Below are 27944 nucleotides of genomic sequence, written 5' to 3' on the forward strand. Positions count from 1 at the left end.
TTTTTTCAAAAAATAAATAGTGTGAGCAAAAAATGTTTAGTTGAAAAATTGTAGATTCTTAAAAAACGAAAATGGTTGTTAAATAATTCTTTGGGGAAAATTTAAAAGGAGAAATGTGTAGTAGTTTTTAATAAATCAAAATAATGAAATAAATTGATGATTTTTTTTTTCAGGGAATTACGCCAGATATTACAGTCCTTCATAGATGTGGAGCAGCAGGATGTTGTCACAAAAACAAGACATGTCAAGCACGTAGGACTGAAACCGTCACATTAATTTTTCTTATTAAAAGAAGTGGAAGACATAAAGAATATATCGATGTTAGGGCTCAAAATCATACCGAGTGTGAATGTCAACAACTTGTAAACAGTCCAAAATAAGTTTTATTGTCTTTGTATTTTATTTTGTAATCGTATCAAGCTAAATCTGTGATAATAACTACTACTATAATAAGTGTGAAGAACTTTGTTAATTTATTGATTTTTTATACATACTCGTATTTCTATTTATTTGTCAATAAAGTGCAAGTCAAAAAGATAAATTGTTTTTGGTACATATCCAGGACCATATTTCGCAAATCTATACAGTGTGGTTCTGAGATGATAATAATAATTCGGTGAGGGTGTTAAAAAAAATTGTAAAATATTTAAAGAGGACCAAAATAAACAAAAAAGTCTTAATAAATGGGTCGCAAAGTAACGGTTTTGGAGAAATCGAATGTGAAAACTTTTAAAATTTTTACTAGAAGCTTCTCTTTTGTGTTTGAACAGATTGCAAATAAATGTTTCAAAAAACGAATAATTTTTGATATTTCCAAAACCGTTAGGTACTTTCCAGATCCATGTTTCTTAAGACTTTTTTTGTTTATTTTGGTCCATATTATTACCTCCTGAAATATTTTACAATCTTTTTTTAACACTGTGTATATAAAAAAAATCAATTTCGATTTTTTGCAAATAATAAAATTTTTGAAAACTTTTTTAAATTCAATAATCCTGAGGCTAATAGTAAATCTGTAGTAAGAAAACACCTGTCTAAAAAAGAGATTTTTCCTTCTTAATTCCAATACTTACAGAAAATTAGTGGCAAAGAATTAGATAGCAATAAGATCAATAATAATTCTGAAGTTTGTCCAAACTGTAGAAATGTATCTTATCACTAAAAATTTCAACATTTTAATTATTTAACTATTATACAGGTGTCCCAGCGAGTTGAAAAAGTCCTTTAAATGGTAAAATTAAGAAAAATTGTATAAGACATTGATAGATACTAATCTAGTGCATAACCTAAAATTATTTTCAACCATACAGCATGTCCCAAAAATAAGTTACGATACAAACTTGTGATTTTTTAAATGAAACACCGTGTGTTTCTTAGCATTTTTGAATGTAATAATGTTTTTACGCTAAACTTCTATTAGTCAATTTCGCTTAGTTTTAGAAATAAGACGTTTTTTTTGAAAAAAAAAATGCACTTTTTAAAAATTTATTACACAAAAACTAAGACAGCTAGAACAATTTTAGCACTATAATTATATGGTTAACAAATTTTAAATGTTTGTTTATGTATGATTATTATTAAACTAGATTTGAAATTAAATTATTAACTTGTTAAGTCTCTCTTTAATATTGCCTTAAGTTCTAAATTATTTCAACAAAAGACTTTAATAAATAATAATAACAAAAGTAAAATAGCCTTCAATCACTTCTTGTCCAATAATATCATAACTGATATTTTAACAGATATCACAACACTTCTTGGAACAAAGTTGCACAAAAATATTGAGACTTATTGAGATAAAAAGTTATTGATTGTGCATCTATTCCAAAAAATAGATGCCAATAAACTGTTCAACTTTGATCAAAGAAGCATCTTAAAATAAAGTGCTGGAGACCACATCCGAGGAAATGTTTATTTGATCAACATCTTTCTAAAATCTTCCTTTAGACATTTTAAATTTAGTAAATGCAACTTTACTCGATTTTTGTACATTTTCTTCAAGTTTTGCGTTTGATTATGGACGTTGGATTTTAAAACGAATACCTCTTCTATTTCTTCCAGCTGTTGTTTTCCTTGGTTTTCTCAAAACTAATAACATAATAATAAGAGGTTGTAGAATAAGTAGCTGAGGATAGAATTTTCTACTTCAGACTAATTAGAAGAGAAACCTATACTAAAAGTCACAGTTCTTCGACGTGAGCGGAGACATCAATGGTTTCTTGCTTATATCTCAAAAAGTATGCGTGTTACAAAAAAACGGTTTATACAGAATTAAACCTTATAAAATTTCCCACAAGACGGTATTTCTAGTTTCGTTGTAGCAAAAATGGTCTTTGAGATATCCGCTGGCAAATATGGTAGGTATTCTTAAACAAAAAAACATTTTTTTTCTACTCATTTTGGATATAGCTAAATTCCCAGCTTACGGGGCTTAATGTTGATTGCAAATTGTACTGTAGACCTCCACAGCTTGTAAAAAAACAGTGTTTTCGTTTCGTACCTTACAAGAAAGTGAGGTTATGTTCCACTTCTGATTGGCTTCACCATGGTTACTCACATTACAATAATGGCCGACCTCAAACGGACCAATCACATCAATGCATCAAATTTACAAGAATTCAAAACATCAAAAACAAGGTTGAATTTGACTTTTTATCCTAACTTTCAACTCAGATTTTCCCAAATCATAATTTTTTTTTAGGAAAATGAGTCAATTTTTAACTTTTAGTCGTTGAAGTTTGAAAAACACAAATATTGAGAAAATGACCTGTTTTTCAGCCCATTCTATCTATTGAAACATCAATTTTTTATGGAAACTACCCTATTTTTATGGCCTTTTTTAAAATGTGCCAAAAATAAGGAAAACTACCCTGTTTTTTACGACTTAAATGTGAGCCAGACGTAATAACTGAATCTGTGGTTTTTGTTGAAAAAAAATGCAAGAAAATAGGAAAATGACTAAGAAAACTAGGCATAATAATCTGAGTTAAAACGTTACACATATTACTACTTTGGTTTTTTGCATTATTATAATGGCCGACTTTAAACTGACCAATTACAATGCTTACAACTTTTACAGCGAATATCTCAAAAACTATTTGAGATACAAAAAAAAACGAGACCATTTTGTAAAAAAAATATAAGCTTTAACATTTTGTGGATATAAGCGAAAAAGCATAAACTGAAACTTTGTTATCTATTTCTGCAGTTTATCAACGTTTTGCTTGTCACGACCTGAAGTTACTCAAAAATTAAGTGATGATGGGGAACAATAAAATGAAAATAAAACAACATGAAATAGTCTATATTTCAAATTTCTTTAATTCCATTTAAAAGTGATATTGCCTTCATTAAAATCAAATTTGAATACATAATTGATATGCGATGTTACTCTATCGGAAAAAAGACAAACCCCTTGTCTTGTATGAACATCCCATTCGATTTGTTGGCCAACCTGGGGTGGTAATACAGGCCCCGAAGATATAACACTTTTCGCACCTTCTTCATGCAACCATTCAATCCACAAAGCTAAACCATTGCACGGTCCGTGTCTGAAAACAATTCGAATTACACCTAATTTCAGTACCATTTTCAATATTCAAATACCTTGAATCGATTTCAAAAACCCCTGAAAGTTCCACCACTTTTTCATGCACACTATTCGAGTCAATTGTTATTATATCCACAGTTTTACTTAACGCAATCCCGGGGTATTCCCACAAGGGTTGTGCCTCGACATTGTCGTCGCTTATGTTACTTGACACCTGAAAATAAAAATGTTAGGCCAAATTTATCATTTCATCCCGTTGTCGGGAATAAAATAGTATATCCTTATACTTAAACTTAGCCGGTTTTGAAATATTTGGGGTTTTTCAAAAATTTTAAAGTGGAAGGTGCAGATCCAAAAATTTTTGAAAAACTCCAAATATTTCAAAAACGGCTAAATTTAGGTATAGAAAAAGCCTTAAAATAACCCGATTAATCCAAAAACGCAGTAAAAAATATACCTTTCCATTCAAAATAAGAAAGTTGAGACCGACTTCCGGTATAAGCGGAAGTGCCGCCATCTTGAAAATATTTTCACTTAGGAGGACTTAATGGTTTATGGCTATGTAACAATTTTCAAATAAATACGATTATTCGAACTTCCAATACTTCTAATGTGGAGTTTAGATGGAACACCCTGTATGCAGATCTAATAAAGTTTATGTTTGTTTTTAAATAATTATTGGTTATTAAACCAAGGATATTTTTAAATCATTTCCCTCAGAAAATAATATAATAATTAATAAAAATTTAAGGAATAGTATATTGTGTAATTAGAAGTAAAACTGTCACAAAAATTTTTAAATATTTTTTCCATGTAAAAAATCTCGGTTTATTAAAAATTATCGCTCTCTAACGGTCGGTCACATTTAAACTATAAACTTGATTTTTATTTTATGATTTTATCATTTACAGTAAAAGGCAAAAAAATGTACAATTTGAAGACATATAATTTTTTTTAAATATTAAAAAAAACGAGTTTTGTAAAATTTATGATATTCTAATATTTATTTTTATAATTTTAATTGATGGTTCTATTTGTAACACAATTAAAGCTATTTGTTTTTGAAAGGACACTGTTTATACTCTATTTAAATATAAAATAAATGATCACATTAAAAATTATTAAATATGTTAAAATTCGCGCAACTTAAAAATTCACAAATATGAAATATGATACATTATAAGAAAACAGACTTATTTTCTCAAAATTAAATTCTTTAATGTTAAGAAATACCAACTTGACAATACTAAAGACCATTTGAAGGTCGCAAACCATTTATTTCCCTGCTTTGTTACAATAATGAATTGAAAAAATAATGAGAAATGTTAGTTAGAAACACAAATTGTTTGCAAAGCAACTTCGACAATGCATCAACTTTGTTAAAAAAAAAAACAGATATTTGATAATTTAAGTAGTATGAGCTCGAGGCTATGCCTCTCGGGCCACACATTTATTTGATTATACTGTATTTCAAAAGAAATATTTTAATAAAAAATGATTTTCCATTTAGAAAATTTAGGTTTTCATATAGGTACAAAATTTTATAAGCAGAAAATTTTATGATGTTAATAGAATTACAATCGTAATTACTATTGTTACACAAAAAATCAATTACCTCGAAGAGTTCGAGCATTCGAAAAAAGCAAAAGTATAAACTATCATTTATTTTAATTATTTTTAACCAATTTTGTGGATTTTCTATTTTTTTTTTGACGAAATTTAGCAAAATAATCAAGTTTCTGCTTAATAGACGTGCAAAAAATAGTGTAATTTAAGAATTTTTTGACTTAATTAGTGTTTTTGTTGTAACCGCAGTTGAATTTTTTTTCCTTTTCAAAAAAATTACCAGCTCTAAGAATTTTTACAAAAGTTTAGAATTTTTTTCTTGCGCAGTTACGTAGGATTGTGTATAACCGTAGCACAGAAAAAAAATTGACAAAAGATCTCAAAACTAGAAACTTAAATCGTTAACATTTTGCTAATTTTTGACTGAGTATGGCAAATTCTTGAACAAAAAACAGAGTTTTTAGGCTACAAATTTGGTTAAACTTTTAAAAAAGGCAAAAATTAAATAGTTTTCGGCCTAATTCTGTGATTTTTAACTTCTTTTAAAAGCAATTCTGTAAAATAATAGCGTTTCTAGGTAAAAAAACTTGCCAAAAAACACAAAAGTAATATCAGTTTTGACATATTTTGTTGATTTTTGGGTTTGTTTTAGCAAAATTTCACGAAAAAACTAACACTTTATTACAAAAATGTGCTTGAAAGCATTTTAGACCATATTTTGTGGTTTCTCAGCGTATTTTTGTGTTACTTTTACTCAAAAATCAGTTAAATCAAATGAAACAAACAAAATAATATTCATATCAATTATTTTTGTGATTTTTGGGCGTGTTGGATAAGATGTTTCAACAAAGTAATTACAAACAATTTTGTAATTTGTGATTTAAAATTTTTTTGATTTTATCCCAAAAACGTGCAAACACCCGAAAAAGGTAAAAAGCTTCAGCTTGTTTTGAACAAGGTTTTGCCAAATAATAGAGTTCCTAGGTAAAAAAAAAACATTCTAAAACGCTAGAAAAATGTAAAAATAAAATAATTTTCGACTTAATGTGTTGACTTTTTGGATCGTTGTAGCTAAAAACATAAGACTTTACCACAAAAACTTGGTTAAAAGCATTTTGGACCAAATTTTGTGGTTTCTGGGCTTGTTTTTGTGTTAATTTTGTTCAAAACCCATTTAAATCAAGCAAAACAAACATAATATAACATTATAAAATAAACAATAAATATCTGTGTCAAAAGTGAAGAAAGCCGTGCAAAACAAGCCAAAAAAATAAAAACAATTTCGATTTAAATTTTGTAATTTTTTCAGAATGTTTAAACAAAATTTTCCGCTTTTTTGGTTTGATCTCAAAAATGTGCTTAAAAACTCAAACAAGGCAAAAATAACACCATTTTTTTAGTCTTATTTTGTTGAATTTTTGGTTTATTTTTAACGAACTTTTGCGAAATAATTGTGTTTTTAACAGAAAAATTTACCTACTAAAGCATTCGAAAAAAGCAAAAAGTATAAATTACCATTTATTTTAATTATTTTTAACCAATTTGGTGGATTTTCTATTTTTTGTTTTGACGAGATTTTGCAAAATAATCAAGTTTTTGCTTAAAAAACGTTCAAAAAATAGTGTTATTTAAGTATTTTTTTACCTAATTTACTTACAAATAATTTTGCTTTTATCCCAAAAACGTGCTTAAATACCCAAAAAGGATAAACAATTTTCACCTTATTTTGAACAAGATTTTGCCAAATAATAGAGTTTCTAGCTAAAAAAAAACGTACTAAACGCTCGAAAAATGTAAAAATAAAATAATTTTCGACTTAATGTGTTGACTTTTTGGTTCGTTTTAGATAAAAACTTAAGACTTTACTACAAAAACTTGTTTAAAAGTATTTTAGACCAAATAATTTTGTTCAAAACAAAAAAAAACAGATATTTGATAATGTGAATAATATGACCTCGAGGCTATGCCTCTCGGGCCACACATTTATTTGATTATACTGTAAATACAAAGAAGGTATTTATAAATACTCTAGTTCCAAAACAAATATTTTAATAAAAAATAATTTTCCATTTAGAAAATTTAGGTTTTCATATAGGTTTTTTACGATGTTAATAGAATTACAAAAAAATCAATTACCTCGATGAGTTCGTCGAAATCTTTCATATCGAATCCTTCGCATTCCCCCAGTGGTAAACGAATTTTATTCAAGTTGAAAAATCTCACAGCAATACCTTTAATTACCGCAATTTTAGGAAAAAGTCTCGCGTCATTGGTCAATATATTTCTTACTCCTTTCAATAAATAAATAAACAAGAGATTGTCCCATGGTAATATACTATTTAAAAAGTATGGTTCTCCTACTACCATATTAATTTTCTCCGGATTATCACTCACAAGAGTTTCAATGTTTTCAAAAACTTCAACATTTGTTATTTCATTGAATTGAATAAAATCGAGTAGAATTTTTCGTGATAAGTAATTCGTTTCAACATAGTAGATTTTTTTCGCCCCCATTTTAGACGCACAAAGACTTAAGTAAAATCCATCACTCAAAATCAAAATCACGCTTTTACTATCAATACATTTTTCCAAAAGACTGATATATTTTTTATTTCTCGTCGAATCATTAATTTGGCCGATTCTTGTCCGTGAGAATGTCATATGTAGACCACATTCACAAATCGGTTTCACATAATCTGCGTCCGTGAGTCTCAAATCCAAACGAACATTAAACCAAAGCGAAAACTCATCATGACTGCTAACTAAATGCATTTCTGTGTCTTTTTCAATCGTAATTTCCTGGGGTAGGTAGTAAATAGCTTGCATCCAGTGATCCCGCCAGGGTAAAGTCACATCAGACTTGTCTTTAGCCCAATTTGGGGCACAACTGAGAATTATTTTGCCCTCAGTGTCCATCTGTAAGTCCCACCACATGAAAACCACTTGTGCCACCCCTCCCTGTGTTGCTTTAATACTGTGAATGGTTGATTGTTCAAAAATAAACGGGGTTTTCCCCGACCAATCGAACCTAAAGACCGGGATTACGGGGGTTAAAAATTTAAGACAGTCTAATTTCATTTGACTTAGTTGCAAGTCATGAACTGAGGCATTTCCGGGACAATTTCGCACATTTGTGGGTATTTTAATAAGAAGTTTCCCTTCATTATCATACACGTCTTTCACTTTGTTCCAATTTTGCACAAGGGGGCTTTCGATAACTTGGGCATAAACTGTCGCAGATTGGGGCACCACGACACAATCTTCCTCTAAGAGGACTTTATGTGCGTGGGTGAACGTCGACAAGGCCCCCTCACCAATCAATTCCGTGTCAAATACTTCAGTCACTAGGATATTACAAGGGGTGAGGAGGTCGCCCCCGGGCCCCACTGTCATATCTGTGGATCTTTTCGGTATTATTTTAATCTTGTCTTCGAAACCGTTGCGTTTTATCACTTTGAGGGCACACTCACTCATGGGTTTGAAGGCTTCGCAAGCGGTCACTGAATCAGCCCCATGACGAACTGCCATCATTGAGAGTAAACCAGTTCCAGTTCCGATGTCCAAGACGTTTGCTTTTTTGCCGTGAGAATGCATTAGGTCAATTGCGTGTTTTAGGGCCATTTCGTATTTCTTGTTTCTTTCCGTGTCGTGGAGCATGTCTGCGAATGAAGATCGGGCTACTTCTTGGTGGAAATCGTAGTCTTCTTGTTGAACGACCCAGTCATTTACACCCGTCATGGGGTTCAGTTTTTGGATGAAGATACTCATGGTGTGGTAATTGTTTTTGAAAATGCTACAACAAACGCGAAATGTGATCATTTAAATGCGGTGTTTTTTACGGTTATGTTTACCTGTCAAATGTCACTTACCAGTGTTGCCAGTCTGACAAAATAAAACTCACCAGATCTGAATTTGATTTTAAATCTTTGAATCTTTCTTCGTTGTTTTTTTTTTACTTAAACTCAGTTAAAGCCTAAGAGTTAGCTAAAAATATAAAATAATCTTGATTGTTTAACATTTTTTGGTGATTTTTTACTCAGTATGGCAAAATCTTGCACAAAAACGAGTTTTCAGGCTACAAATTTGGTTAAACGTTAAAAAAGGGCAAAAATTAAATCGTTTAACTTGTTTTAAAAGCAATTCTGTACCACAATAGCGTTTCTAATTAAAAAAAAAATGCCAAAAAAACACTTATCTACAAAAGTAATATCACTTTTGACTTATTTTATTGATTGTTTGGTTTGTTTTAGCAAAATCTCACAAAAAACCTAAAACCTTATTACAAAAATGTGTTTGAAGGTATTTTCGATCACATTTTGTGGTTTCTCAGCTTATTTTTGTCTTAATTTTGCTCAGTTAAATCGAATAAAACAAACAAAATAATAACATTAATATCAATTATTTTTGTGATTTTTTAGGCTTGTTATTGGTTAAGATTTTTCAAAATAAATAAAACCCTGATTTAAAAAAAAATTAAACAATTTTGTAATTTGTGATTTAAAAAAATTTAGCTTTTATCCCAAAAAGAATTTTTTCAGCTAGTTTTGAACAAGATTTTGCCAAATAATAGAGTTTATAGGTAAAAAAAAACATACTCAAAAATGTAAAAATAAATTTTCGCCTTAATGTGTTGACTTTTTGGTTCGTTTTACCTAAAAACTTACGACTTTACTACAAAACTTATTTAAAAGCATTTTAGACCAAATTTTGTGGTTTCTCGGTTTATTTTTGTCTTAATTTTGTTCAAAACCCGTTTAAATCAAGTAAAACATTATAACATTATAAAATAAACAACAAATAAATAAACATGTCTCTCAAAAACGAAGTAAGTCAAGTGAAACAAACTAAAAAATAACAACAATTTCGATTTAAATTTTGCCTGTTTAAACAAAATTTTCCGCTTTTTTGTTTTGATCTCAAAAACGTGATTAAACACTCGAACAAGAAAATAATATAAATTTCGATGTTATTTGGTAATTCTTAAGCCAGTTTTATAACGAAATTTGTCGGAAAAATATTTTGTTATCTAAAAATGTACTTACGCTAAAAAACAAGACAAAAATAACACCATTTTTAGTCTTATTTTGTTGAATTTTTGGTTTATTTTTAACGAACTTTTACGAAATAATTGTGTTTCTAACAGAAGAATTTACCTACTAAAGCATTCGAAAAAAGCAAAAGTATAAATTGTCATTTATTTTAATTATTTTTAACCAGTTTGGTAGATTCTCGATTTTTTTTGAGAAAATTTACCAGAATAATCAAGTTTTTGCTTAAAAAACGTTTAAAAAATAGTGTTATTTAAGTATTTTTGACCTAATTTACTTACAAATAATTTTGCTTTTATCCCAAAAACGTGCTTAAATACCCATAAAGGATAAACAATTTTCACCTTATTTTGAACAAGATTTTGCCAAATAATATAGTTTCTCGCTAAAAAAAACGAACTAAACGCTCGAAAAATGTAAAAATAAAATAATTTTCGACTTAATGTGCTGACTTTTTGATTCGTCTTAGCTAAAAACTTAAGACATTACCAGAAAAACTTGTTTAAAAGCAGTTTAGACCAAATTTTGTGGTTTCTGGGCTTATTTTTGTGTTAATTTTGTTCAAAACCCATTTAAATCAAGTAAAACAAACATAATATAACATTTAAACATAAACAATAAATATCTGTTTCAAAAATAAAGAAAGTTAAGCATAATAAGCTAAAAAATAAAAACAATTTCGATTTAAATTTTGTAATTTTTCAACCTGTTTAAACAAAATTTTCCGCTTTTTTGGTTTGATCTCAAAAATGTGCTTAAACACTCGAACAAGGCAAAAATAACACCATTTTTAGTGCTATTTTGTTGTGCTCCTAACAGAAAAATTTACATTTTTCAAGCCTGCTCTATTTTTAACCAATTTGGCTGTTTTTCGATTTTTTTTGAGAAAATTTTGCAAAATAATCAAGTTTCTGCTTAAAAAACCTGCAAAAAATAGTGTCATTTAAGTATTTTTTAATCCAATTTACTTACAAATAATTGATATGTTTTTGTTGTAACCGCAGTTGAAAATGTTTTTTTCATTTTCAAAAAAATTACCAGATTTGATATAAGAATTTTTACAAAAGTTTAGAATTTTTTTCTTGCTCTGTTACGTAGGATTGCGTATAACAGTAGCACAGAACAAACATTGCCAAAAGATCTCAAAACTAGAATCTTGCACAATTTTTTGATTTTTAACTTGTTTTAAAAGCAATTCTGTAAAATAATAGCGTTTTAGCAGAATTTCACGAAAAACTTAACACTTTATTACAAAAATGTGGTTCCTCAGCTTATTTATTCAAAATAAATGCCCCTGGTTAAAAAACAAAGTAATTACAAACAATTTTGTAATTTGTGATTTAAAAAAAAAATTGATTTTATCCCAAAAACGAAAAAGGTAAAAAACTTCAGCTGGTTTTGCCAAATAATAGAGTTCCTAGGTAAAAAAAAAACATTCTAAAACGCTCGAAAGATGTAAAAATATAATAATTTTCGACTTAATGTGTTGACTTTTTGGTTCGTTTTAGATAAAAACCTAAAACTTTACTACAAAAACTTGTTTAAAAGCATTTTAGACCGTTTCTCGGCTTATTTTTGTCTTTATTTTGTTCAAAACCCGTTTAAATCGAATAAAACAGTCATACCGAAACATAAAATAAACAATAAATAAATAATAATCTGTTTCAAAAATAAACAAAGTCGAGCAGAACACGTTAAAATTAATAACAATTTTGATTTAAATATTGTTATTTTTCAGCCTGTTTAAACAAAATTTTCCGGTTTTTTGTTTTGATTTTAAAAACGTGCCTAAACACTCGAACAAGGCAAATTTATTGCTATATTTAGCCCTAAACTTTTGGCTTATTTTTAACGAAATTTCGCGAAATAATTGTGTTCCTAACAGAAAAATTTACCTGCTAAAGCATTCAAAAAAAGCAAAAGTATAAATTATCATTTTGATTTTTTTGAGCAAATTTTGCAAAATAATCAAGTTTCTTAAAAGACGTGCAAAAAATAGTGTCATTTAAGTATTTTTCGACCTAATTTACTTACAAATAATTGAAAAATTAGTGTATTCAGTAACCGCAGTTGCAAAATTTTTTTCATTTTCAGAAAAAATCAAGAATTTTCACAAAAGTTTTTGCCAAATGACTACATTAGAATCTGGTGTCCAAATTTGTAAAAACTTCATTTTAGGATTGATAAAAATGTTTATTGCCCAAATACACCAAACAATTGTTACTAAAACGACTACTAGAACACATGTAATTTTCCCATCTTGACTTTTCCATTTCTAATTTACGTTGGTGGTATTTCTTGTTCCATTCTTGTCAACTGAATATTCCTATCAGTATCTGTTCCAGGCCCTGCAAATTCCCCAGACCGCAATCGAATCCTCATATCCAGACATCTAATATCAGTCATCAACGAATGACCTTTATTTTCCAAATCAGTGTCAATAATAATTTGTTGATTCTCCAACGCATTATATGTGGCTTTAGCACAATTAATTTTATTAATTAGATCATTTCTCGTTTGTCTCAATTGTGTAACCTCATTTTTCAGACCTGATTCAGTCTCGTCTCTGGCCAATTCGAAACCAGGACGATAAGCTCTATTTTCTAACCGAGTTTCGCATAATTTCAAAGCATCAGTTTTTGCTAGAAGTGCATCTTGTAATGTTTTAATCTCTTTAAGAAGTTTATCCATTTCCTCTCGCATTTTGAATTGTTGCCATTCGAGTTCGTTACGGGCTTTTTGCGTTTCGTAGATTCTTTTACGAAGAGTAAAATCGACTCGATCTCTTTGAGCCCTCAAATCATTTCGGGCTCTTTCTCTCACTACGAATAAAGCTTCTCGGAGTTTGTGAGTGTCGGCAAGTTCGTTATCTGATAGTTCTTTGATGTAGCGAGAATGTTCCAACCAAGCTTCATACGGGATTGAACTAAAATTATTGATTAATTACACTACTCTAAAAAATTAAAGGAACAATATTTTTTGGTGATTTTTGAAAGGCTGTACTTATCGAAAAATGGTCGTATCTAGATTTTATAAAAACCATTTTAAGTTTCTAGTTTTAAGATCCTTTAGCAATTTTTTTTGTGCTACGGTTATCACGCAATCCTACGTAATAGTGCGCAAAAACATTCAAAACTTTAGTAAAAATTCCTTTCTCGTGATTTTTTTGAAAATGGAAAATTTTGGTCAAAACATATTTAAATGACACGATTTTTGCGTTTTTTAAGCAGAAACTTCTTTATTTAGCAAAAATTTTTTGAAAAAAAATTATTTATGCTTTGTTTGAGTATTTAAGCACGTTTTTGAGAACAAAACAAAAAAGCGGAAAATTTTGTTTAAACAGGCTGAAAAATTACAAATTTAAATCGAAATTGTTATTATTTTTTAGCTTGTTTTACTCGACTTTCTTCATTTTTTATAATGTTATATTATGGTTGTTTAACTCGATTTAAATGGGTTTTGAACAAAATTAAGACAAAAACAAGCCGAGAAATCACAAAATTTGGTCCAAAATGCTAAACAAATTTTTGTAGTAAAATCTTAAAAGTTTTTAGCTAAAACGAACCAAAAAGTCAACACATTAAGTCGAAAATTATTATAGTTTTACATTTTTCGAGCGTTTTAGAACGTTTTTTTTTACCTAGAAACTATATTATTTGGCCAAATCTTATTCAAAACAAGCTGAAATTTTATACCTTTTTCGGGTGTTTGCACGTTTTTGGGATAAAATCAAAAATTTTTTAAATCACAAATTACAAAATTGTTTGTAATTACTTTGTTTTTGAACCAGGGGCTCATTTATTTTGAAAAATCTTACCCAACAAGCATAAAAATCACAAAAATAATTGATATTAATGTTATTATTTTGTTTGTTTCATTTGATTTAACTGATTTTTGACTAAAATTAACTCAAAAATATGCTGAGAAACCGCAAAATGTGGTCTAAAATGCTTTTAAGCACATTATTGTAATAAAGTGTTAGGTTTTTCGTAAAATTTTGCTAAAACAAACCAAAAAATCAACAAAATATGTCGAAATTGATACTCGTATTACTTTTGTAAGTGTTTCAAGTATGTTTTTCACCTAGTAACGCTATTATTTTACAAAATTGCTTTTAAAGCAAGTTAAAAATCAAAGATTTAGGCCGAAAATAATTTGATTTTTGGTTTTTTCTTGAGTTTAACCAAATTTGTAGCCTGAAAACTCAATTTTTTGTGCAAGAATTTGCCATACTGAGTCAAAACTTACCAAAATGTTAAAGATTTAAGAATTTTTTTATGTGTTACGGTTATCACGCAATCCTACGTAATAGCGCAAGAAAAAAAAATTAAACTTTTGTAAAAATTCCTTTCTCGTGATTTTTTTGAAAATAAACAAAATTTTCACACTATTTTTTGCATGTTTTTTAAGCAGAAACTTGAATATTATGCAAAATTTAAAAAAAAATCACCGGATTGGTTAAAAATAAAGCAGGGTCAAAAAATGAGAATTTATACTTTTGCTTTTTTCGAATGCTTTAGTAGGTAAATTTTTCTGTTAGAAACACAATTATTTCGCAAAATTTCGTTAAAAATAAACAAAAATTCAACAAAACAGGACTAAAGCACGTTTTTGAGATCAAAACAAAAAAGCGGAAAATTTTGTTTAAACAGGCTGATAAATTAGAAAACTTTAATCGAAATTGTTATTATTTTTTTAGCTTTTTCTGCTCGACTTTGTTCATTTTTGAAACAGATATTTATTATTTACCTATTTATTGTTTATTTTATAATGTTATATTATGTTTGTTTTACTCGATTTTAAATGGGTTTTGAACAAAAACAAGCCGAGAAATCACAAAATTTGGTCCAAAATGGTAAACAAGTTTTAAGATCTTTTAGCAATTTTTTTTGTGCTACGGTTATCACGCAATCCTACGTAATAGCGCGCAAAAATATTCAAAAGTTTAATAAAAATTCCTTTCTCGTGATTTTTTTGAAAATGAAAAATTTAGGTGAAAACATATTTAAATGACACGATTTTTGCGTTTTTTAGGCAGAAAAAATCACCGAATTGGTTAACAATAAAGCAGGGTTTTTTACTTTTGCTTTTTTCGAATGCTTTAGTAGGAAAATTTTTCTGTTAGAAACACAATTATTTCGCAAAAGTTCGTTAAAATAAACCAAAAATTCAACAAAATAAGACTAAAAAAATGATTACAGATTACAAAATTGTAATTACTTTGTTTTTGAACCAGGGGCTCATTTATTTTAAAAAATCTTATCCAACACGCCTAAAAATCACAAAAATAATTGATATTAATGTGACTATTTTGTTTGTTTCATTCGAATTAACTGATTTTTGAGCAAAAATTTAGGCAAAATAAGCTGACATACCACAAAGTGTGGTCAAAAATAATTACAAGCACATTTTTGTAATAAAGTGTTAAGTTTTTCGTGAAATTTCAAAACCAAAAAATCAACAAAATAAGTCAAACTTGATATTACTTTTGTAAGCATGCTTTTTACCTAGTAACGCTATTATTTTAGAAAATTGCTTTTAAAACAAAAATCGCAAAATTAGGCCGAAAACGATTTAATTTTAGCCTATTTTTTTAAAGTTAAATCAAATTTGTAGCCTGAAAACTCCGTTTTTTGTGCAAGAATTTGCCATACTGAGTCAAAAATTACAAAATGTAAAAGATTTAAGTTTTTAGTTTTGATATCTTTTAGCAAACTTTTTTGTTTTTGCTTTTGTTCCTTTAATTTTTTTAGAGTAGTGTAATTAAAAAAAAATAGTTTGACACCTACTTTTTCACAATTCGTAACGGATCAGTTTTAAAACTTATGTTAGCACAATTTTTATCCAAAGTTAGTTGATCTTTATCAATTTCAATGGCTTCGGTTTTGTCATTTAATTCCAAATTTAATTTGAAGCGAACTTCTTCCAATTTGTTTAGTTTTTCCCAAGCTGCTTGGCACCGCTCAACTAGAAGCTTTTTGACTCCTTCAACAACACACAATTCCTGAAATTTCAATAATAATTAAAACTTGCAAATTCATTTTTTTTTCAGACCCTTTTCAGTTCGGTGTCACCGTCATCGTAGGTCAATTCCGCCCCTTGTCGGCAGTCTCTCATCGAAATGCATTCGGCCACAACTCCAAGTGGGATTCCCAGAGCGTCCAACTCTCTTTCAGTCGAAAATTTTTCGTCTTTCAGTGACAAAATTTCTTTATTGACTCTCTCTAAACAAGATTTCAGGACATCTCTCCATCTGTCGAGCTCTGTAATGCGATCAGCTAGACGCACATTGTTGTGGTAAGTGTCCCATTCTGTTCGAATGTTAGTTTCATTTCGTAATTGTCTCGATTCGTGTCTTAAATTGAAGGCGTCGGTTCTTCGAGTGTCGTTGGTTTGTTGGTTTTGCCACTGTTTGGCATACCAGTCTGCTAATCCGATGTGTTGAATCGGTTTTTCGTATGTTACTACTGACATGTTGGGTTTTGCAAGAAATTATAAATTTTAAACAACACTACTGACAACTATGAAAATAATATTGACAAAATATTTGGTGTTTTTCACTGCCATGGAGACTGGATTTGATTAGGATTGATCAAACGGAATTACAATAGAAGCACATAAAATGTAAACAGATTTAAACGAGACCTTAATGGTGAAATATCGATATAAGTACAAATTACAAAATTTGAGGTTTATAGTGTTTTTATTTGCAATCGCAAAAAAAAAATCGAGAGGCCGTTAGCTGGAAAAAAATGTGTACAACTAATTCCAATTCCAAAAAAAAATTCCACCAAAATTCCAGTGATTCCAAAAAAAATCCAGTAATTACAATAATCCATCGAACTAACATTGTTTTTTCAGATTAATTCCTATAATTCCAAATTAATTCCTGTAATTCCAAATATCTCAGAAATGATGGTTCTTAGAAAAAAAGTATAAAGACCATTTTTGTAGATAATTTTAAGATCTATAATTTTTGTCTGGACTACGTTTTTGATAAAACTTACCGTTTTCGAAAAAAATCTAAAAAACGCCAAATTTTGACCTTGGACCCAGAATAACTTTTTTAGCACACATGGGATCGATGGGGACTTTTGACACTTTATTTCTAATTGTGTACCCAAAGTCTCCACCAAAATTTAGCTCTGTCGGAATTTTCGTTATTTGACCACTATTTTTATGACTAATTTGACCGGACTAAGAAGTACATAAAATGTAAACAGATTTAAACGTGACCTTAATGGTGAAATATCGATATAAGTACAAATTACAAAATTTGAGGTTTATAGTGTTTTTATTTGCAATCGCAAAAAAAAATCGATAGGCCGTTAGCTGGAAAAAAATGTGTACAACTAATTCCAATTCCAAAAAAAATTCCACCAAAATTCCAATGATTCCAAAAAAAATCCAGTAATTACAATAATCCATCGAACTAACATTGTTTTTTCAGATTAATTCCTATAATTCCAAATTAATTCCTGTAATTCCAAATTAATTCCTATAGTTCCAACTTAATTCCTGTAATTCCAACTTAATTTCCATAATTCCAAAATAATTCCTGTAGTTCCAAATTAAACAAAGCGAAGAAATTTAACTTGATTTTGAAACGAAATTATACATATGTACAGGGTGACCCAGGGGTTCGTGCACGCTCTATAACTTTTTTTCTATTCAAGTTATCAACATGATTTTTTTTTTAAACGATAGATACAACAATGAGGCACATTATAAAAATATTTCTATTCATATACAGGCTGGCCCAAATAAGATACACAACTAAGTTCCGTTTTTTTAAATGAAAACCCCAATTTTTTATTACATATTTGGATTTGCCACAAATTGTCACCTTGGTTTCTTAGACCTGCAATAGTTTTTGACTTATGCCAATTTATGTGTCAAAATTGCATCGTGCATAGACCCACAAAAAAAATTAATAACTTTAAAACTATTCAAGACAACTTAACCAATTTTTTTCCAGTCGATGCCTTAAGCTTTAGCACATCTTTTGAGAAAAAGGCAAACTCGGAGTCGATGTTTCATCGCCTACTACGATTTTTTGAAAATGACAAAATACAAATGGCAATAACTCGTTTTTTTTTAATACAACACTTTATATTTTATTGCATCATTACATGGCATTTTTTATGAGCTTTTTGTCGATGTAGGGTTTATGGGATTTACTTTGTAAAATTTGTACGATTTTTGCAAAATAAGAAATGTTGATGGTAGTAGATTCTGTCTTGAGGTATGGTGTCTGTTTTGGGGCAATTCCATTTCCAATTACGCATTTTTAATAAATTATCTTTCAACATGAAAAATATAAAGACGATTTATAATTTTAAATATAAACTAAAGGAACTTTTACTAACGCACTGTTTTTATTCATTAGAGGAATTTTTGGACTGTAAATTTTAATTTCTATTGTTTAAATTTGTATAGTTTTTGTATGTTTCTTTTCTTGTACGACAAATCCTATTTAATGTATGTATTTCATTATCATGGGAAATAAAGTTATTATTATTACTATTATTATTATTGAGATAATCATCATTATTTATTTTTTTCGTTAAAGTTGCAAAAGCCAAAAATGTAGAAGAAAATTAATAAATACCGACCTAATCAGGTTGGTAACATACAAGAAAATTTAATAATAATTATTAATTATTGCCATTTGTGTTTTTTGTTTTTTTTTTTCAATTTTGCATCGGAAAGAAAGCTTACTTCGATATCAAAACTGATACTTGCAATTTGCGTGTTGAAATAGACTAGACTTTCTAGAGGTTGGTAATGGTATTCATTGTTATTTCAACAAAATTGTGAAAAACACTCGAGACTTGACACTTCAAAAATCGAATTATTCACACTTTGTGTCATTTATTATTATTACCAACCACTACCTTATTAGAGCAAAAGTTCCTAAATTTTGAAAAATCAGCTTTTATGATAAAAAAATCACATGAAACGCACTAAATAAAAAAAATTGCCTAAAAAAACTTGTCTCATGGGAACTCGTTCTTTATAAAACTCGCGCTGTTTGTTGACTGTAGTAAAAAAAGTAAACCGCTTGGTGTCATTTATAACTTATTTATTTGGAAACGTAATAATTATAAAACTATATAAATCATAACAAACACAATCTTATTTATAGCCATCACAGAAAATGTTAAGTAGGTTTAATAATATAATAATAATTTCACAAGATATTACGCAACTTTATGAAAAAAGTTCCAAGTTTATATAAACATATAAATGTTAACATTTTTATTATTTACATAATTAATTACAACAACAAAAAAATAATTTAAGGCAAAAATAATAAACTGAAACAAAGCTACTCCAAAAAATTTCTCGCTTACAAACCATTAAAAAAATTAAATATAAAGCTTAAATAATTGCATAAAAAAATATTACAAAATTAGTCACATAAAATTCTACTAAAGCGTATAACATACGTATATTATTGGTTCTAAACGGAAGAAACAGTAAACGACAATAAAATCTCTGATAAAATTAGAAACCAGGAGTTATTATTGCTTTGGAGAATAATATTTCAAATTAATAAAAGTTATTTATATTAAAAAATTAATGTAATTCTAGCTTTTTAAAAATATCTATGTAGGTATATGAAAAATGTTATTGTAACAAAATATGGATTTTATTCTTAATATTTAAATACATGTAGACGTAAATATGGCAAATGTGAGACAAATAATTTACAAAAGATGCTCTTTTTCATTAAAGTTTTTATAAATTATTTGTACAAACTTTTATTGAAGTGCTAGACGAATCAATCTAAGTGAAAAATTGAAAAACATGCTTTTAATCAGTTTTTGCACCTTAACGAGTATTTTCACTTAAAGAGAGACATCCTGTATTATACCTACAACTACTACTTAATGTCAATTATCAAGCTTTTATAAAATTATAAATATTTATTCTGGTTTCCCATAAGTATCCTTATTTTGATATCCACTGACGTAACCGGAAGTGTCAACAACTTCCTTTCTTCCTGCAATGCCTTTACCTTTTCCAGATTCATCGAAACGTTGTTTATGAGTGCCGGTGTATTTCGATGTGTCTGTTAATCTATCAACAGCACTTGGAGTCTTTCCTGCCTAAAAAATAAAAATTCATTTTTATGATTCTCAAAAAAAATACATTTTTTCATACCCCAAGTGCATGGACTCCAGGTTGTCCACAACTAGCCATTTTATTCTTAATTTCTTCAAGTTCGATTTTTTTGTTCTTGGCTAGATCCTCCAGAAATGTTTTATAACTCGTAATGTTGACTTTTTGCGACTTGAGTTTTTTAAAGTAGATGCCAGTATCTGTTGTTGTAATTTTTTTACCATCTATAACTTTGGCTTGTTTCATCCATTTGTCGCTGTTTGAAAGAGTTATGAGTTTTCCATCCGATTTCGGATCACCAAATTTAGCAAAAGCTTTGAAGTTTTCTTCAAAGGTTACACTACCAGGGTTGTTTGGAGGTACGGGAGATTTTGGGGCGTCTCCTGAACCATTTTCGAGTTTCAGGTTTTCTACTTCTTTAGTAGGTGGTTCCGAGTTACTTTCCGCGGACATGTTGCACCTAAATAATAATAATTATTATTTTGTAATAAAAAACAGCAAGTTTTCTATTTGTAATATTTTCTCTCCCAACAGGAAATAAAGCGAAGGTTTATTCTCCCGTTTTTGATAATCTAGTACTTTATTCCTTTGGGAATAAAATTAAAATTGCAATTGAATGAAGGGAATATTTTGACTAATTATTTTCATATTTTATTATTAATTTAGTCTGTTGGGAGAAAAGTTTTGTATGCATCTCTGAAATAAAAATCGTTAATCTTTTGAATGAAAATGCCCTCGGCTCCCTTCCGTCGCCTCTGGTATTTAATTCATTCTCGGCATTAAAATAGTTATTTATTCTCTTGATACATAAATAACTTTAGGTACCTAAATTTAAAACAATCTTTTAGGGATTTCGTCCAAATAAAAATATCAAAATAGCTTTATGTCCTATAAAATGAAAGAGAAACAAATAGTAATTCACAAGCTTTGATTACTTTTTCTGAAAAAAAAACAAGTTTTATGTATGTTTGTATAAATCGAGCTTTAAATTTTTTTTTGCTTATCAATATTATCATAATTATGTGGTTGTTGCAATTGTTATCATTCATGGGCAGATTGTTATGTAAAAAAATAAGAAAAACATAACTCGGAAACCAAAATAAATCTCTTTGAAAATTTTTATGGTAACTACATAGCATAAAAAAGTAGCTAAAGAAATACAGGACGTTTCAGAACTCGCACCCCAGAGAAAAATGCCTTGTAAGGTAAGATATTACAAAAATTTCGAATTTTTGAGAGTTTAAAATAGTATAGTATAGTATAAAATATCATATTTTTGACAGATAGAATTTTTTAAACATTTTTTTCCAAAACATTTAAAATATTCTACTACCTACCTCTAAATTTATTAACACTACCATAAAAAGGCCCCTTTTGTATACCATGGTCATAACAATTTTTAGAAAGAGAAAAAAAAGTTTCATCAATTAGGTATTTTGACCATTTTACTTGAGAAGCAGTTTTTGTAGGTGTTGCTTTTTTAAGTGCGGACAGTATATTTTGCTACTCATAAATTAACTGTTCTAAAAGTTTAAAACTTTATTTTATGTCTTGTAATTTTTTTCCAAAACAAAATTTATAAACCTTTTCTTTTTATACAGTTTGTCCGGAAAAACCGTTAGATCAAAATAAAAAAAAGTTTCAAAATGCGTCCTAAGAGAGCTAGACCCCACTGCAGGCGCAATTATCTCAGTAAATTGTTGAGATAAATTTATAAAAATTTCAATTCGGGGTAATTTCTGGTGTTATCAAAAATTGCGTGGGTGGTCAAGCTGTTCAAGACGTAAATTTTGTGTTGGAAACTCTTTTGAAATTTTTAAAAATGCATTTTCGGACATAAAAACTTTTTTCTTATTTGACCTAAGAAATTATCCCACGAAATATTCTAATATTTTTTTCGGACACTCTATACAGGGTGCGTCAGAACTCGCGCCCCAGAGAAAAATGCCATATAAGGTAAGATACCAGAAACATGGAAAAAATGTTAAAAAAAATTTATCTATAAAAATTTCGAAGTTATGAGGGTTTAAAGTTTGTACTTAGACTCTATTTATTTCTGTTGGAAAAATAATTTTACAATTTTTTTTGCTATAGGCTATTAAAAAAGGAAACAAGAAAGCTGTATCCTAAATTGTAACTCTGTTCAATGTTATTTGTGGCTTTTATTGGCAAAATTTTTGTACCTTTACTAAATAATTGTAAAAAACATATACAAGATAATCAGTATCATTAAATACATATGAAAAAATGTCAAATGTCAAAAAATAAATGTCAAAATTTTTTGACAGATAGAATTTTTTAAACATTTTTTTCATGTTCCTGGTATCTTACCTTACTTGAAAATTTTCTCTGGGGCGCGAGTTCTGGCGCATCCTGTATATAATATGTCTGATGATACCTACCTGTGAGTTTAAAATTTTCATGATTTTGAAGGTTATAATGTTCTCATATAAATGAAAAGAGCAATTAACAATTCTCACTTATGTGAGTTGGTATGTATTATTTATTGATAAACTTTATCGAATTTATCATCTTATTTGTTGATACAATTCAAACTTTTATCAGTATATTTATTAGGACATGTAACTGTATTTTTTACAACAATTTAGTATTAAATAAAGGAATAGGAGTATTCAACAATTACAAATGATGTCATTTTATAATTATAAATACTATATACAAAGAAGGAAATAAGTTAGCGTCATCCAAATAAGTGCAGAGTTTCGTTTAATTAATTCATTCCTTAAATTTGTTATTATTGTTACTTTTGCTATACTTATTGCTAGATAGCTAATATGTCGTTTATTGTGGATAAATTGTCGAAAATTGCCCTTACTTTAGCAGCATGAAAAAGTAAAATATCCACCAAATGGCAAAAATTGAAAAAAAAATTCTTCAACTGTAAATTAGCATAATTTCTGCACTAATACAGGGTGTCTCAGCGAGATGAAAAAGTCCATTAAGGACCTTTAAATGGTAAAATTAAAAAAAATGAATATTGAATATTGAATTGATAGATTATAACCTAGTGCATTACCTAAAATTATTTTCAACCATACAGCATGTCCCAAAATAAGTTACAATACAAACTTGTGTTTTTTTTTTTAATGAAACACCGTAGCTTTTTAAAACATTGTTTTTGCGCTAAACTTTTGTTAGTCGATTTTGCTTAGTTTTAGAAATAAGACGTTTTTTTTGACGAAAACAAGCACTTTTTAAAAATGTATTACACAAAAACTAAGAAATCTAGGAATATTTTTTTTTACTACAGCAAAGAAGAAGGTACAAGCTATAAGGTTGTAACATTTTTTTATTATTCTAAAACTAATCAAAATCGACCAATAAAAGTTAAAACATTGTCTTAAAAATCAACATCTAAAAACGCTCAGAAACATATGGTGTTTCATTTAAAAAAACACAAGTTTGTATTGTAACTTATTTTTGAGACACGCTGTATAGTTGAAAATAATTTTAGGCGACTTGAATAGTATCTATAAATGTCGTATATACAGGGTGTTCCATTTTTATTGTTACAAGTTTAAACATGTGATAGAATATTCAATTTTAAGATAAAAGTTTCCCATGAACATGTATTAAAAAATACTATGCAAGGGAGCTACACTCTCTGAAAGGGGTGTATGTTTTAATAGACTTTATCCAATATTTCAGCAACCATTTTAGATAAAATTACAAAATTTGGTACAGTTGATTACCTTTATGTCAAAATTTTTAATCAGGGGCGTCTTAAACTAGGGGGATTTGGGATAAAAAGTACTACAACTATTTTGGCTGAAGTTTCTTGTTACTTTTAAAAAGAAAAATTCTAAATTCCATAGTGTTTTACAAAAAAGAGATCTCTTGCGTTTTGCAGTACAACTTACCCTTTTTGAGTAAAATCTTTTTAATATTCATGTTACACTTGTTTTGTTGTGTTTTTTACCGAAAAAAATGGTCAAATTTGGTCGAAAATCATACTATATTTGCTTTTTTGAACGTTTTAACATGTTTTTAAAACTCAAATTTTGAATAAGACTTCATCGAGACAAGATAAAAAATCACGAAATTAAATCGAAAATGATGTTATTTTTCACTTTCTCAGGCGTTTAAGAAACTTCTTCAGCCAAAAATGCATTTTTTTGCAAAATTTTGTTCAAATGGGTCCTAAAATCGATAAAATTTGTGCTATTTTTGCATTTTTAAGCAGTTAAATACATTTTAAAGTTAATAAACTGAGTTTTTTTGCTGAAACATACCAACACTTACCAAATTAGATCGAAAAATGATAATATTTTGCCGTTTCAATTATCCTTGAACCTTTTTAGTATAAAATTTTGTTCAAAAAGGTTCAAAAATTACCAAATTAGATCGAAAATAATGCTGTTTTTGACATTTTCGACAGTAAAAACATGTTTTTCAGCTAAAAACTTTTTTTTGCAAAATTTCGCTAAAATAGGCCACAAAATCACTAAACTAGATTCAAATTACCGTTCTATTTTGGTCTGTTTTATTGGATTTATTTTGGTGACCTAAAAATCTTTTTTTTTGAAAAAATTCATTCTGATGCAAAAAACCATCAAGTTAGTGCACCTTTTAAAGCGTTTAACATGTTTTTGAGTTAAAAGCTGTTTTTTTTTAATTTTGCAAAATTTTGGCAAAAAATGACTAAATTTGGTTGAAAATAACATTATTTTTGACTTATTTAGTTGAAAATGCACTTTTCCTTTGCGACATTTTGTTCAAGTAAGCCGAGTAATCTCTTATTTAAATAGGAAATAGTGTTTTTGCTTATTTTTGAGTGAAAATCTTAATTGTTTTTGATCAAAACATGCCCAAAAATTAAATAGGRAAAAAACTGTATTATTACCTTTTATTTTCAAACAAATATATTTTTTTCAAAAAATGTTGCTAAAATAATCAAATTAGGAGTCGAAAACGAAATTATTTTTGCCTTTTTCAAGTAAAATGGTCCAAAAAATTAGCAAATTAATTTGAAAATTGTATATTTTTTGATATATTTTTTTTAAACTGTGGGTTAGGATAGAAAAAAACTCTAAATATTTTGACTGAAGTTTCTTGCCACTTTCAGCAACAAAATTTTAAATTCCATAGTTTTTCACAAAAAAGAGTTCTTTTACGTTTTTTTTATGTAACCTTATTAAAAACGCACCCCTTTCAGGGGTCACTATTGGATTTTTTCAACTCACTGGGACACCCTGTATGTGTACATACAGAAAGCAAAAATGCAATTATAATAATATCACCTCCAATTAAATTTTTCTGAATTGTGTACTTAATGATAACAGTATTTATACGAAAAGATTTGATAATGTCAACTTTTCCTGTTGAATTCCTTAGCAAATAAAAGAAAGCCTGGATATTTTTTAAAGGTATTATATTTAATTTTTATTATATTAATTGTCTATCACTAGATATACATGTTATTCTGTTGTACAACATTTTATAAGGATAATAATAACTAACGTAAATAAAAATGAACACATTCCCAGTATGAGGTCATGTCTATTAGCGGTAGCACAACATTTTGATAAAGCAGGTACGATGAGATCAATACTTAATTTAGCAAAATATTCGATTCAACGAAAAAATCTTACATTTTTACACAAACTAGTTCTATTGATTAATTAATAAGCGTAACGGTAAAAACACTAAACAATAAAACATTAAACTGCGAGGGAGTATTATCGATAACATCATTATGTAAATTAGAAACTAATGACAATAAATTATTTATAAACTAAGGTGTACATCCGATGAAAAATATATTTATTTAATGACTTTCTTCACACCCAAAAACTCTGTATAACTGTTAGAACATGTGTTTCTAAAAATAATTGAGCATTTCCATTCATTAATAAAAGTCTTATTTTTCATGTGGGCAAGTACCTAAATTTAAATAGTGCGTTGATGTAAATTTGTAAACAAATCGCAGTTTGAGTTGAATTCAAAATTTGTTATGCAAATAAAGGTTTTATGTTAGGTATTTTAACATTCACTTGAATGTCATCTTCACTGTAAAGTACAAAAACATGAGCAAAATTTTGCCTTGACAATATACTTTTTGTAACATTTAGCTTTTTCCTAAGTAAATAAAGGTTTGGTGTATCACTTTCTTTTTTAAATATGATGTCATTCATTCCTAAATTTATCCCTAGGCGTCGGACTAGGGATCGGTGAGGGGTGAATTAAGGGTTCCATGCGCATTACAACAAATCGATTATTTTAATGAAACTAAAAATCCAAATAAATTTTCCAAAACAAATAAAATTTTGACTCGCATTTATCCAAGTTCAAATACGTTTTAATACCTTGCAATTATTTTTTTTACCTACTCAATTGTACACTTTTTAATCTAAAAATATTCCTTAAACAATACTAAAAGAAAAGGGAAAAAATGATGTTGGCTTGCGTGATCGAATCAATTTCCTTATTATTAAATATTAAATGTTCCGAGATTGTCTTGTTAGAGGAAAGAAGATGACATGAAAACTTACCTGTTTAGGATAAATTATCCTCACGTAAATCACCTGTTGTTGAATTTATTATTTAGATAAATGGAAAATATCACCGACACTAGCACGATGGCGTCTCTAAACACACTGCTCGCGATAACAGAGGAGCGTAAAAGTCGATGCAATTTCCCACAACGATGTTATCTTTCTCAATTTGGGTTAACAAAAATGATGTTATTAGGTTTTATAGTTGAAATGTTTGATTTGGTAAATAATGCAAAACAGGCAGCGCGGCTTCACCCTCAAGATATCGAATGCGCATTCCCAAATAATAATAAAAAATACTTACAAAAAAACTAATTTTTTCAAATTACTTTGAATGTCTCTGGGTTTGAAATATTGTGGTTTATCGTCAGCGAGGATTTCGCTCCTACCTAAAATTACTATACAGGATGTCCGAACAAACGTTGAACAATTTCGGAGCGTTTCCTAGGTCAAAATAATAAAAAAAGTTCTAATAGACCATTTTTTCTTACTTGGTGCTTTTTGGTTTATGCAACCATTTATACATTAAATAAAAACAGTGATTTTAACTTTGCAATCCTATTTTAGTTTAGATTTTGAGTTTGTTTTTTTTTAATCAAATCAACATAGATTGGTATATAATATACACGTGTCAAAAATTGGGGTAATAATTTTTAAATTTAGTTTTAGGGACCGGTAGCCAATGATCTAAGGTATAAAGTGCCAAAAAATATATCAAAATTCATGTTCAAATTAGTGAATTACAATTTTTTTCATTTATTTTGAAAGAAATTTTAAATATTCATTTTTAAATTTGTTGCTGAAATATTAATTCTGTACCTCAGAGCAAAATAGTAAGTCCAGTTTTTAAAATTAATTTTATGTACATAATTAAACAGCCAGTAAATTACTTGAAGGTTATAAAGCCCTTTTATTTCCATTTGATAATTTTTTGAAAAGGTGTAAGTAAAATATTATGAATATAACAGACATTTAAACAAAATTATAATTTTAAAAGTGCTCTAAAGAAAAATGTGTGTTTTAGTGGTTAATACTCTTTTGTTCTCAGGTACAGAATTAGTTCTGCAACTTTAATGAGAAATTATTCGTAAAATAATCTCCCCTAGTTGTGAATATTAAATGCCTGTAAAAAACTTT

General features: G+C 28.3%; 4 protein-coding genes across 6 annotated transcripts in view; 1 reads left to right on the forward strand and 3 right to left on the reverse strand.

Annotated features, from left to right (window-relative positions):
- LOC123006065 overlaps nt 1-528 on the forward strand; it is a 2238-nt gene extending 1710 nt beyond the window's left edge. The window contains exon 2 of the mRNA XM_044400224.1: nt 174-528. Within this exon, the coding sequence (XP_044256159.1) occupies nt 174-380 (207 nt within the window). The 3' untranslated portion in view covers nt 381-528. The remainder of the gene's footprint in view (nt 1-173) is intronic.
- Nucleotides 529-3298: 2770 nt separating this feature from the next.
- LOC123015896 (protein arginine N-methyltransferase 7) lies at nt 3299-9057 on the reverse strand. Of its 2 annotated transcripts, XM_044415961.1 has the most exons (4): nt 8968-9057; nt 7253-8909; nt 3607-3764; nt 3299-3551 (listed from the first exon to the last, which is right to left on the reverse strand). In XM_044415961.1, exons 2-4 carry the CDS (start codon nt 8882-8884, stop codon nt 3320-3322), a joined length of 2022 nt encoding a protein of 673 aa, XP_044271896.1. In that variant the 5' UTR covers nt 8885-8909; nt 8968-9057; the 3' UTR covers nt 3299-3319. The 2 variants fall into 2 exon arrangements, with proteins under 2 accessions (XP_044271896.1, XP_044271887.1); XM_044415952.1 differs by lacking the exon at nt 8968-9057 and having other exon boundaries at nt 7253-8955.
- Nucleotides 9058-12339: 3282 nt separating this feature from the next.
- Nucleotides 12340-16719, reverse strand: LOC123004703 (tektin-2). Its single transcript, XM_044398096.1, has 3 exons — nt 16219-16719; nt 15954-16168; nt 12340-13090 (listed from the first exon to the last, which is right to left on the reverse strand). Exons 1-3 carry the CDS (start codon nt 16636-16638, stop codon nt 12445-12447), a joined length of 1281 nt encoding a protein of 426 aa, XP_044254031.1. The 5' UTR covers nt 16639-16719; the 3' UTR covers nt 12340-12444.
- A 2513-nt stretch (nt 16720-19232) lies between these two features.
- On the reverse strand, nt 19233-27222 carry LOC123009356 (tubulin polymerization-promoting protein homolog). 2 transcript variants are annotated; one of them, XM_044405726.1, is made up of 3 exons: nt 27112-27222; nt 20335-20752; nt 19233-20279 (listed from the first exon to the last, which is right to left on the reverse strand). In XM_044405726.1, exons 2-3 carry the CDS (start codon nt 20743-20745, stop codon nt 20097-20099), a joined length of 594 nt encoding a protein of 197 aa, XP_044261661.1. In that variant the 5' UTR covers nt 20746-20752; nt 27112-27222; the 3' UTR covers nt 19233-20096. The 2 variants fall into 2 exon arrangements, with proteins under 2 accessions (XP_044261661.1, XP_044261574.1); XM_044405639.1 differs by lacking the exon at nt 27112-27222 and adding an exon at nt 26805-27057.
- Between the last annotated feature and the right edge of the window lie 722 nt (nt 27223-27944).

Source organism: Tribolium madens, unplaced genomic scaffold (genome assembly GCF_015345945.1).
Source record: "Tribolium madens isolate multiple individuals breed KSU strain unplaced genomic scaffold, Tmad_KSU_1.1 Scaffold_11;HRSCAF=98;Tcas5.2_LG3b, whole genome shotgun sequence".
Lineage (NCBI taxonomy): Eukaryota > Metazoa > Arthropoda > Insecta > Coleoptera > Tenebrionidae > Tribolium > Tribolium madens.